Source organism: Rhineura floridana, chromosome 5 (genome assembly GCF_030035675.1).
Source record: "Rhineura floridana isolate rRhiFlo1 chromosome 5, rRhiFlo1.hap2, whole genome shotgun sequence".
Lineage (NCBI taxonomy): Eukaryota > Metazoa > Chordata > Lepidosauria > Squamata > Rhineuridae > Rhineura > Rhineura floridana.
The window spans coordinates 1473107-1486068 of NC_084484.1; the positions used below are offsets into that span (position 1 = coordinate 1473107).

Below are 12962 nucleotides of genomic sequence, written 5' to 3' on the forward strand. Positions count from 1 at the left end.
TCTTGGTCTTAGGGACAGGCCAATTTTGAATAGCTTCGATCTTAGCCTCTAGGGGTTTGACACAATCCTGCCCCACCCTGTGGCCCAAATACACAACTTCCCCCAGTCCAAATTGACATTTCTGCGCTTTGATGGTTAGTCCAGCGGCCTGCAGTCGCTGTAAAACAATTCTCAAATGATTCAAATGCGACTTCCAGTCAGGGCTAAAGATGGCCAGATTGTCCAGATACGCACAAGAAAATTCACCTAGGCCATTAATCACAGAATTAATAAGCCTCATGAACGTGGCTGGAGCATTTCAAAGTCCGAATGGGAGAACCTTGAACTGGAACAAGCCCATATGCGTGACAAAAGCAGATTTCACAGCAGCGTCCCCATCTAGAGGCACTTGCCAATATCCCTTGGTTAAATCCAGTGTAGTGATGTATTTTGCTGCTCCCAGCCTTTCTATTAAATGGTCCATCCTAGGCAAAGGATACGGATCCACTTGGGAAATCTGGTTCAGCTTCCTGTAATCCACACAGAAACGCACTTCATTAGCTTCCCGTTTAGCCACTAGCACAATAGGGGAGGACCAGGGACTGGTAGAGGGTTCAATGACTCCCATTTCCAGCATAGCTTGGATTTCCCTCTCTACCACCTCTGCATTCCGCCCCGTAACTCGATACGGAGAAGCTTGCATGGGGGATGATTCCCGGTGTTAATGGAATGAATAGCCAAGTCAGTTCTTCCAGGCTTACTGGAAAACATAGGTTTAAAGTCCATCAGGATTTGAACTAATTGCCTTCGTTGCTCCTGAGTCAAACCTTCGGGTAGGGTAATTTCAGTTATCCCCCCTGCTTGTTGGCTCTCTGTAACCAAATCCAAAGAATCCTCTGCAAATTCACACGTCTTGGTACAAGCCATAATTAAATGTCTATTAAGAGGCTCAGATTCCTCAGCTGGTAATAAAACAGCCGGGTTAACTTCTGTTTTGCTTTTACGACTTTGAAGGCTTTCCTTCTTTATTAGAGCTGTCTTAGTTCCTTGAGAGCCAACAGGCGGCACTTTGCATTCCATCAGCCCCCCTCCTCTGGGCTGCAAAAGCGAATTTTTTTCCTGTGGCTCAGGCAAGCGCACAGCCCGTTCCTTTGAAGCCTTGGCTTCTCTCCCACTACATTTCCAGGTGTCTAACAAAACTTGAGACTTAGCAAGAGCATCCCTCTCCGCCCTACGTTCAGTCTCTTTATGGTGCAGGAAGAGCAGGTCTGTTCCTATCAAAACGTCCCACAAACTATTGGTTGAATGAACTAGAACTCTATGGCGCCCAGTCCAATTCTTGTATGAAAGCACCAGCTCAGCCACACGAGCTTGCACTGCCCTGGGTCCATACGCCGTGACAGTCACTTGTAAGTCAGGGACATATTGCTCTGGCTTCACCAAGTGTTCAGCAACACTGGAGAGCTCTGCGCCCGATTCTACCCGTCCCATGACCTGAATACAATTAACATATATGGGTTCTGAAAACTGCATTTGAACCCATTCCTTACATTCCGATGAAAGAGGTTCTGGACAGTCCCTCCCTGGCAGCAAACCATCCTCTTCTTCTCCCTCTTTGCCCTCGGATATATTTTGTACAACACTCACCGACAGGGCTTTAACAACTGGTCCATGAGGAGTCTCAGGACGGTCTTGTGAATTTGGGGCAGAAAATACAAAATCCGATTCTGCTCCTTCATTCTCCTCGGCTGACGACCATGAAGAAAGTTCAGGGGGTTCCGCTCCAGGGGACGCTAAGTCTCTTACACGCGCAACTGGAGCAACCTTTGGATTCTTCCTTCCAGCAGGATTGGGCTTAGACAAGGTTTTAGAACAGGAATTAGCCTTATGACCAATTTCCTTACATTTAAAACAAATTATTTCTCCACGGGGCTTCTCTTGCAATGCAGCCTCGGGCCGGGCGGAAGGCACTTTGAAGTAGCCAGCAGGCCCCCCTTTCTCTTCCCTCACCGGTTGCCCTGGTTTCTGCATACCTGCAGTCTCTCGCCCCGGCGGTTTCACAGGAACGTACTCCGGTCTCCGAAACAAAGTATACTTTTCTCCAGCTCTGTTTTTAAACATACGATCTGCTAGCATGCCTGCTTCAGTCAGAGAACGGGGCTGCTGGTCTCTGACCAGAGCCATCAAATCTCGAGGGAGGCGTCTGTAAAACAGTTCTTTAGCAAACAGATCTAAAACCTCCTCTCGGGTTACAGCCTCGGCCGTGTCTGCCCAGCGCTCCACATTCCTGCCCATCCGTGCAGAAAAAGCTGAGAAGCTTTCCCGAGGCTTCTTTTGATCTGCCTCTAAGCGCCGAAAACAATCCTCTGATGTTAAAGCAAAGTGAGATTTGGCCAAAGCATAAAAGTAGTCAAAATCATCTGCATACTCCAATGGCAAAGAGTTCAACAGTTCTCTCAACTCGCCTTCAGCATTAATGCGTAAAGCACTCATCCAGTACTTTTTAGGCACACCTTGATCTCTACAAGAGTGAGCAAAAACTTGGAAGAAGGTAAAGATGTCATCTGTCTCACGAAAGGTCGGAAAAGATTTCTTATGGAGGTCTGGTCTTCCTCCTCGCGGTTGTTGCATCTCACGAGCAAAGCTTTCCCTACTCCGGCGATCTTCCTCCATAGCCTTGAACTGCAGGGACAACAGCTTCATTTGCTTAGCCAGGTAGCGCTGCATGCTCCTAGGCAGCTCTTCCTCATCCAAATCTGATTCCTCCTCATCTTCGCTATCCTCAGTTTGCTTAGACACGAACTCCTTGTCATCCACAGAAGGCTGAGGTATAAACGACAGAGCAGCAGCGCCTTCTTCCAGCTGAACAAGCTGACTAGGCAACGCAGTGTCTGCCAGGAGCACATCCTCGGCTCCATTCTTTTGAGATCTAGTTTTTATCTTTTGCGACATTCTGCACTAACCTTACTACCCAAAGTAACAAACAATTGTGTCAGAAGTCTCTTTAAAATTTACAACTTGCTGCAATGCACTTATCTCACACAGCGTGTTCACTTAAGAGCAGGAATGGCTTCGATCCTCACCACTGCCAGCCATGTCATGCCCGCCCGACCCTCAGGGTCCCGGGATCATGCATCAGGCTCAGACCCCCACCCTTAGGGAAATGAGACTGGAACCAAAAAGCTATTACTTCACCCTTACCAAGGCTGTGTACGCTCACCACAACCCTGCAAGGTAGAAGGTAGGCTGCCACCACCCCTGTATACTGGTCCACTCAGAGCCAGGGGATCTCTGAGCCCAGAAGGTATATAAAACCAAGGTCCTAACAGGCAAGAGTCACAGTTACACTCCTTGCCAGGCACCTCTGGTTTAACACTTAAAATCCAAGCTTTTAACTTCTTAACCCTCTTTGGTAGTGAGTGACTGAGATTGGGTAAAAACACTGAATTCAGAACCACCCCTCCTCTCAAATGAACACACCAGGTTAAATAGAAGTAGCTTTATTAAAATATATAAGTGCACATATCATATAGCAGCAAGTAATCCTTTAAGACCATTCACCCAACAGGGGTTTAGGTTCTTACAAGAGAATTCATACACACAACAAGAAAATAACAAACTAACTCACCTAACTACTTACATACGAGGTAGTTGGTTGCGTGGCACCTCTCCTAAGAGAGATGGATGTTCAACATAAAGCAATGGAACCGGACATGGGTTGCCTTCCCATAAGCAACCCCAGGAACCATAAGGCAGAAAAGGTTTGGAACTCTGGTGCCAGTCAGCATAGGCAGAGAACAGAGAACAAAGGCTATGGGTCCCTAGCCCTATACTTAAGGGAAAAGGATCCTAACGGTCCAAGATTAATTGACCAATCAGGAATTGACTGATGTAACTTTCTTCTCGATGTTTCTCACATTTTCGCGCCTTCAGGCCCCCCTCCCAACGGTGTTTTCCAACTGCATAGGCCAAGGATGACCTTGGGTGCCAGGCACTTGCTAATCAGCAAAGATAAACAGGTGCAGCTTGTTAAGGCTTCTTCTAACCGTCCTCAGCTGGAAAATGAAACTTAACTTTACAAATTGGCAAAGCTTGTCTTTTTCTAACTGTAACCATCTCCCAGAGTCCCTTACTGGAGCCAAAGTGTTGTCATCAAATTTTTACTAACTCATGACCATTACAGGTTCATGACACGCGGTACCAATCCTGCTGCAAATCGCAGAAGGGGAGTGCCGGGGCCCAGGGCAGGCTGGTGTCCAAGGCCCCGGCATGCCTGGAGCTGGTCCTGGCCCCCACTAAGCCTTTAAGGTGCAATTCCCCCACGAACATGGCCCCCCGCTAAGCACGGGGCCTGATTGGGCCCAATCAGTCCAATTGGTATTTTGCTGGCCCTGAGCAGTGTGGAAGATAACTAAGTACTCCCCCTCCCCTCAAGTATTCCTGAGAAAAAGTTATCAGGAGATGCCCCAAGGTAAATGTTTTAAGGGAACTGTCTCAAGGAAATTAGGGTGATAACAGAAAAGCTGACTTGGTGATAAGGAACTTCCTGCTTAATCCAGTCAAGCTGATCCTGGAATGTGAAGGAGCCCCCCAAACTTCTTGCTTAACTTGATTACTTTTGTGTATAAGTATAAGCCGCCTTGTAATGACATCATCGCACTCTTTGCGTACTGATCCTGTTGTGGGTTGAGTAAGTGTGATCCTGCTGCAGCAGACAATAAACATGCAAGTATTGCTTTCTCTGAACAACTGAGTCTCTGTACCTTTTCTCCACCTGGGAGAACTCCACCAGGAGGGAGGCTGTGGAATGGAGGAGAAGTGCCCTTCAGGCCACAGGGCCGGCCCTTTCGCTCTGACATTTTGAGGGCCTTTGGCCAGAACGCGGGGTATAAATAAACTAATAATAATAATAATAATAATAATAATAATAATAACATTTTCTGCAGGGGGATGGAGCCTGGAGGAGGTAGTCTGAAGGTAAGGCTTAAAGGGCCTTAGTCTGAACCCAACCTTTGTTGGAGCAAGTTGCTCACATGAAGCTAATCCATGGTCCAGCACCCTTCAACCAATCTTGCTGCTTTCTTAAAATGGAGACATGTTGTCTTTCTAATATTTGCCTTCATTTGGAAACACATAAGCAGAGCATAAGTGTATCTTTTTTTGGATTTGAAATTTGAAGGAAGTTGGAATGAATTGTTTTTAAATTGCCGCCCTGGGCTCTTGCTGGGAGGAAGGGTGGGATATAAATCAAATAATAAATAAATAAATAAATAAAATAGGAAATTGATTTATTGATGTTTTTATTATTGATGTTTTTATTGTGAAATCACTTCATGTTTTATAGGAAGTGATTCACAAATGAAATTGAATAAATAAATGGAGGCAAACAGGCAGCAGATACTGAGACTCAGCACACCAAGGTGATTTATCCTCAGCCAACTCACAGTTCTCTCTCTTTTTTGCCTGTTTCACTGTATCTTCAACACTGTCAAATGCTGTTCCTCACAGTCAATGTCCCAAGCCATCATTTCAGACCCAATCCTAGCAGGCGAATTGCCCATTCAGGGGACCATCAGATGCTGTTAAAGGAACATTAACATTCCTTTGTCAAATCCTGGTCTCTAATCAGTCAAAACTAGAGTGGCAGGCCCATGGTTAGTAGTTTTCGCTTACTGCCTGGGTGGGGAACCTTTTACAACCCAAGGGAAACAATACCTCCTGGACAACCTTATGCTACTGGTGGGGCATGGTCAGAGACAAAATTGGTTTTGATTTTTACCTTTGCACAGTACGCAACATTCCAGCTATGTAGAAGTTGGAGGTTTCTAGACACATTTCTCCATCCAGGCAAGCAAGAGGCATTGTCATAGGTCACGGACACATTCCAGTCATGGATGGTGTTATATCAATCATAACTAGGGCTGTGAAATTGTGGACTTGAACAGAAGAGGGTTGATGATCCAGAAGGGCTTTTAAGACATCCCTTATAGTCAGTGGCAGATCATGCCAGACATACCTCTTTTAGGGAAATTACAGGCAAGTCAGCATCATAAACTTATTTGTATTCTGCTTTCCCACCAGACTTTGCCCAAGAGGTTCACAATACAGGAAATTAACAGCAATACATTTAAGAATTTGAAAACATGATAGGAACCATGATAAATAACAAGTGTCAATAAATAAATACATAATAAAAATATCAATCCATACAACTTTGTTTAAAACAATACAAATAAACTGATAGCCCAACAGCTTAAAATTAAACAGAAGGGAGAAAACACCTAATGCACCAGCTCCTTTCTTCATCTCCTCATAGCCTGGATGGATGGAAATGGCCTTCAAGTCGATTCTGACTTATGGCGTCCCTATGAATCAGGTTTTCATGGTAAGCGGTATTCAGAGGGGGTTTACCATTGCCTTCCTCTGAGGCTGAGAGGCAGTGACTGGCCCAAGGTTACCCAGTGAGCTTCGTGGCTGTGTGGGGATTCAAACCCTGGTCTCCCAGGTTGTAGTCCAACACCTTAACCACTACACTACGCTTTAACTATTACATATTTTTGTCTATTGTTCACACAACTAAGGGTTATTGTGTATGTGAAAGTTAGTCATTACCAATGGTCAATATGGCCACTAATTTTACTAGCATGTTAGGATACCTTGCTTTATCATCCCAGACGGCGATTCTTAATTTGGTTATTTAATCAAGGTTTGAATGTGCATATTAGCAATCAAGCGGGTCAAGGACAATGTAAGATAGCAATATAGTACTTAGAGAATAATATGGATAATGGTGTAAGATTATAATTACAATTGCATCCACAAAGCAACCAAGCAGAGTTTATTTCCTGTCTTAATTGAAGATTAGCATCCTAACTTCCTCCAGTCCATCTAATTATCAAACAGAATTCTCTGTTACCTAGCATACTATGCATTCTGGAATAAAAGTCATAGTTACCCAGCCAGAGCTGGAAGGGAGCATGTAAACAAGAGTTGCATAGCTACCAGCAAGGAAAGAAGACGAGAGAAAAAATGATTCCCTGTACATATTTTATCTTTGTCAGGGACTAGAACAGAACTTTGTTTTTTAAAAGTCAATTTCATTACTTATGTAGGTGAACCTATATACAATGTGGAGTGTGGGTGTTCAATGTGGTATAGTGGTTAGAATGTTGGGGTCTTGGAGACCAGACTTCAAATCCCTACTTGTCTGTGAAACTCACTGAGTGACCTTGGGCCAGTCACAGTCTCTCAGCCTAACCTACCTCATACGGTTAACTGTGATGATAAAATGGGAGACAGGGAGAACTTATCTGTGTCACCTTGAGCTCCCAATAAAATAATCTAACTAGGGGAAGGTGCAGAGCTTGGAAAAGTTACTTTTTTGAACTACAACTCCCATCAGCCCCAGCCACCATGGCCACTGGATTGGGCTGATGGGAGTTGTAGTTCAAAAAAATAACTTTTCCAAGCTCTGGGAAGGTGTAACTGAGGTCCCTGCTTTTCTGACATTTCTTTATTAAGGTCATGACCACTGTGACACATTCCAGCACTTTCTTTGAAACAATCTAACAATGTTTATAATTCCACATCCATTATGATATGGTTGTTCTCTTTAGTACCTTATTAGGTATCATGTTTCTTTAACTTTATCAGGTTCCTATTACCCAAGATGCCAATGTTTCGCATGATTGTCTCTGTGATACAGCAAAAGTTCCAAGCACCTTGCACAAAACAGCACAGGTTTGTACTTTTCCATCCTTGTCAGCCATTTTGGTCCATCATGGCTGCTATGCTGATTGCTAACGTTTGCTGAAGTTGATGGTTCCTCAGGCCTAGCAGGTCTTAGATTAACAGTAATGACTCTCCCATTTTTAGATCTGTGACTGCTGGCTTGTTCTGGGAAATGGGTGTGTGGAAAAGCATTGCAATCTCATCGTATTTTAATTTTCTTTTTCATTTGTACACATATTCTTTTCCTGTTCACTTCAGTCATCCTGTTTCTCCTTGTGCCTTACTCCCTTGCCCTTCTGGTTAATCCAAAGCACAGGGTTAGGGGTCTGGCTGGTTGTGGAGTACTCTCTCTCTCTAAGAGTGGCTCCTCCTTCTCCATTTTCCTCACCGTTGTTATTTTAACAAGAAAACTTCATTTAAAAATTAACTCAGTAGTACGAATTGTTTCCAGTCAGGTTGCAATTAATAAATAAATAAACAATTAGGATTAAGCACTACTTGACAAATATTTCAATAATTAAAAAATAAAGCCCATATGGTGAAGTTGAATTCAGCTCTCGAATTGAAGAGGCCTGGTGACAGGGCTCAATTAGCTGAAATGTCACTGCATGCATCAAAATTTTTCCTCTTCAAAAAGGTGGAAGAATGGCACTAAGAACGATCCACACGTGCAATACTGTGCTGCTGTTCCGTTCACTGCAAAAAGCTGGATTACCTGTAGTCTCAAAACAGGTGACAGACCCAGTGGGAAAAGCTAACAATTTGATGCCAATATCATGTAGACATCCCAATGAAAGTGGGTGAAGAGAGAAAGAGAGGCAATTCCAAAGTCAACACCCAGTGTGGAGGCACCCCTTGATCTTCAGCAATAGCTGTGGCAGGACCTAGAAATGGCAGTGAACGTCCTTCAGCTCCTCATTCAGTCCTGGCTTTCTGAGATGTAATGAGAGAAGAGACCCAAGACATCCATGTTATTTTGTTTCTATTTATTCTCTCTCCGCCTTCTTCCCATGCTCAAATTCATGAAAAATGCCCTCCAAGTGAAAGAGTCATTTGACTTGAAAAACTCCTGTCATGACAATGTTTTGTGTGGTATGTTCCCCTTAATCTACCATTTTATATTTCACTCCATTTAAAATATTTATTTCTTCAGTTTTGCCCAGCAGGGCTTTGCAGAGGTTAGACATTTTCATTTGCAGAGTTTTGTTTCTGACCTGTGCCCAGAGATTTATATAATATTTCATACTGCAGCTCAGATTTTATGTGTTGTGGTGTCTCAGTCACATCACCTTATGTGGTGCAGACTATTCTGCACAGAGCCTTTTGCTGGGTGGCCCAAAGTTAGGGAATGTCACAGAGAGCTCATTCTGCTAATGTCATTCTATTTAGTTCATATGTCGACAAACCAACCTGAATTCTAAGGCAGGAAGAGTAAAACCCTAAACATGAGAGGCTTATGTTACAGATCGATCTGAACAGTGAGCTAAAATATTGCATCAATGATGAATACCCTGTTGAGATCAGCTGCGAAGCACAAACCTAACATAGATAAACTTGTCCAGTATAGAATGTTTATTTTTCTGATATAATTAGAGACATACAAATTGCATTGGAAAGCTGGTATAATATAGCTGTGGCAGTCAAAGATTGCTCCAGCATAGCAGTTTATTTAGGCTGGTTCGAGCAATCTGGTTATATATACAGAGCTAGAATGCCAGCCTTGCTTCTGTCTTCCATGCCTAGGACATGATTGTATCTCTGAAGTATTCTGAACCAATCCTATCTCTCACATAATACATAAGCTTGCTGCCAGTGGGACTTAATTGTATGACCTAGTCCTCTTCACAGCTATGGCCATGGGCTTGAATTCTGTTACTGGCAGGGCCGGCTCCAGGCATGCCGGAGCCCTTGGGCACCAGCCTGCCCCGGGCCCCTCCACTCCCCTTCTGTGATCCGTGGCAGGAGCCATGCAGCACAGGACAGGAATTTCCAAGCCGCTCGCCATTCGCCCCTTCACCTACCTTTCTCTGCTGTTTTTTACGGCTGTGCGCACTGCGCGTGCAGGGTTGCCATCAATCAAGATGGCAGCCGAGGTTTCCATAAGGGGCTGAAGCCTCTGCCACCATCTTGGTTGATGGCATGCACACGTGTGCATTGCTGCCATCAACCAAGATGGGGCAGAGGCTTCAGCCCCTTACGGAAACCTCAACCGCCATCTTGATTGATGGCAACCCTGCACGCACTGCAAAAACAGCAGAGAGAAAGATAGGTTGAAGTGGGGGGATGGCGGGCGGCTCGGAAGCTCCTCCTGTCCTGAGATCTGTGGCTCCTGCCGTGGATCGTGGAAGGGGAGCGGAGGGGCCCTCAGGCCAGTGCCCCACCTGGCCGCCCTTTAGAACTGGCCCCGGTTGCTGGTGTTAGGCAAGGGTGAATGGGAAGAGATCTGCAACTGTTCAGTGTCCCTAACCATCAAAGCTTGGAAAAGTTACTTTTTTAAACTACAGCTCCCATCAGCCCCAGCCATCATGGCCACTGGATTGGGCTGATGGGACTTGTAGTTCAAAAAGTAACTTTTCCAGGCTCTGCTAACCATTATTAGCCTTGATAGCAGCCTGTCCCACTGCTTGCTAGCAGGACAGCTCTGCCTTAATATCAAGCAATATCTGCCAAAGTCCAAGAGGATGGAGAGAGGGCTGAAGGCTCAGGACTCAAACCTCCAAGCTTCTCTTCCTCCTGTTGGGTTGGCAACAGGCACTGAGAACTATTCCATCAGACTGCATATATGCACAAATGAGATCTCTCTCAGCTGGTTTCCACTTCCTCCCCCAGAAAACTCTTAAGTTTATATTGTGCTTCTAAGTACCAGTTGCTGGGGAGTAGTAACAGGAAAATGCTGTTATGCACATGTCCAGCTTCTCATAGGCATCTGGCTGGTCGCTGTGGGAGCAGAATGCTGGACTAGATAGGCCTTTGGTTTGATTCAGCAAGTCTCATGTTGTTTCTTTCATTTTCTTTTTTAACATGAATGCTGGAAATCTTTTAGGTAATGATTTAAATTTTATTTCAAATATATAAACTCAAAGACACAACACAATAAACATTACAAATACATAACAGTACAATTTGAATATACAGTATAAATAGGATAAGCATCTAATCAACATATTCAAAACTTCAGCATTTTAAATTTTAAAAATATATTAAATTATAGAGAAGCAGTTAATAATACTGAATGTGTTCTCCCAAAATTCTATAACAGATTGCCACTGAATCATAAATTTCATTTTCTGCTGTCTCCCAGCTCTCATTCTGACAATTTCACTTAGTTTAGTTAACTGTACTGGCTGCCAGACTTTATTTATCCAATCCCTGAACATTGGACTTCTGGATATTTTCCAGTTCTTAGCAAAAACAATTTTATTAGTTGTTAGTGCTAACAGTTCTCCATGCAGAATGTTTGGTAATGCATATACAGCCATCCTCTAGATGGGAGAATTGCTGCCAGGGCTGGTGCCAGGCTTGACTGGGCTCTTGGGCACTAGCCCGCTGTGGCCATGGTGCATAGCCCAGCTCACTCATACAGGCAGCATGTGGCTAATAAGCCTGCCCTGCACATCCCATCTACCTCTCCTGTCACTGTGAATGACATGAGCACCGCATGCGCATGCCTGCCATCAACCAAGATGGCGGCAGAGGCATCAGCCCTTTAGGGAACCCCCATCGCCATGTTGGTTGGTGGTAGGCATGTGCAGATAGCACACTTGCCATTCACAGTGACAGGAGAGGTAGGTGCAGTGTGCGTGCAGGCTTATTGAAGCACACACTGACTGTTTGGGGGGTGTCTGGGAGTTCTCTCTTTGTGATCCACAGCAGGGTTGGACCCCTTTAGGGGCCCCTCTGAACTGCAGGGGCCCTTAGCCAGGGCCCAACCTGGCCACCCTCTGACATCAGCCCTGATTGCTGCCTACCATAGCCAGTCTGAGATCCTAACATTCATACTACAATACACATATATATATGCTAACCCAAAATCTCAAAACCACATTTGATCCATGTGCTTTAAAATCTATTTACACATTTGGATCTGAACAATATGATCCTTCTCCTCCAATATACATATTTTCTTGGATGAGGTTGGGTATTTTGTAGGTCATTATAATTTGTTATACAGACTCATTTGGTTATCTAAACAGATCTCAGTAGTTGGTTCATAGTTATCTTGTACAAATGGTGACAGCGTCACTTTAACTATTCATTGCATAGGCTCAACTTAGATAGGGAGACAGAAAAGAATTTGTTTCTTGTTCCAAGTTGTTTCTGTACTTGATTACGCTTAAGTAATCATTTACTTTCAGAATTTGTAGAACTTTCAAATTTTTCAAGGTTGGTATATTTTGAATCTGTTCAAGAATTCTGAAACTAATAATGAATTAATTCACTACATAGAGCAGCCTTTCCCAACCAGTGTGCCTCCAGATGTTGTTGGACCACAACTCCCATCAGCCTCAGCTAGCATTGCCAATGGTCAGGAAGATGGGAGTTGTGGTCCAACAACATCTGGAGGCACACTGGTTGGGAAAGGCTGACACAGAGTATGGCTGGTGGTAGTTTAATTGTGTGAGGAGATTGGAAATAAACAGGCAAGATACAAAGGTGTGGGTTTAAACTAGGTCCACTGTATTAAATACAATAGATCTTATGATCTGCATTGAGGAAAGTCAATGTGTGGGAAATACAGACTATCAGGCTCCTATGCCTGTCATAATTGTAGCCCACCCTACAGGCTTTCCCCATACTACACCCCTTCAGGTGAGGAGGGAGGCCTTCCTGACTCATGGCTGCGGATGGGGGACAATATCTGATAAATTGAACTTAGTACCGGATTGCAACTGAATTCAACAGTCCACTATCTTTTCAGATCGGCACTGATTTCTTGCGGTGGCCCATGGCTGTAATTGGCATGGATTTTGCGACTGCGGCTGCAATCAGCACACATTTTTCCTGACTTTTCCATCTATTTTACGTAATTATCTTCATAATTTCCTCAAAGTTGCTGCATTTGTAACACCGTAATTGTGATAATAATCTTCATTTGTCCATTATATATTACAAAATAAATTGTGTTATTATCACTATGTAATGCAAAATATTGTCTGCCTGTCCTGCCCTAAGCTATATATGTTGTTAATTGTCAAATTATCTTGCAATTTTGTGTTTTTCAAACAAGATAGCTCAGGCATTCTGAATTTCCA

At 44.0% G+C, this 12962-nt stretch overlaps 1 protein-coding gene across 1 annotated transcript; it reads right to left on the reverse strand.

The window, feature by feature from the left end:
- Window positions 1-443: 443 nt before the first annotated feature.
- Window positions 444-2715, reverse strand: LOC133385763 (uncharacterized). Its single transcript, XM_061629344.1, has 2 exons — window positions 1627-2715; window positions 444-509 (listed from the first exon to the last, which is right to left on the reverse strand). Exons 1-2 carry the CDS (start codon window positions 2704-2706, stop codon window positions 465-467), a joined length of 1125 nt encoding a protein of 374 aa, XP_061485328.1. The 5' UTR covers window positions 2707-2715; the 3' UTR covers window positions 444-464.
- Between the last annotated feature and the right edge of the window lie 10247 nt (window positions 2716-12962).

What these genes read in the sequence shown, in the direction of transcription:
- LOC133385763 (XM_061629344.1), bottom strand. Translation starts at nt 2,706, where the DNA reads ATGCAGCGCTACCTGGCTAAGCAAATGAAGCTGTTGTCCCTGCAGTTC. An exon ending in CAGTTGTTAAAGCCCTGTCG is followed by an intron (nt 510 to 1,626) that starts GTGAGTGTTGTA and finishes TGTGGATTACAG; the next exon opens with GAAGCTGAACCAGATTTCCC.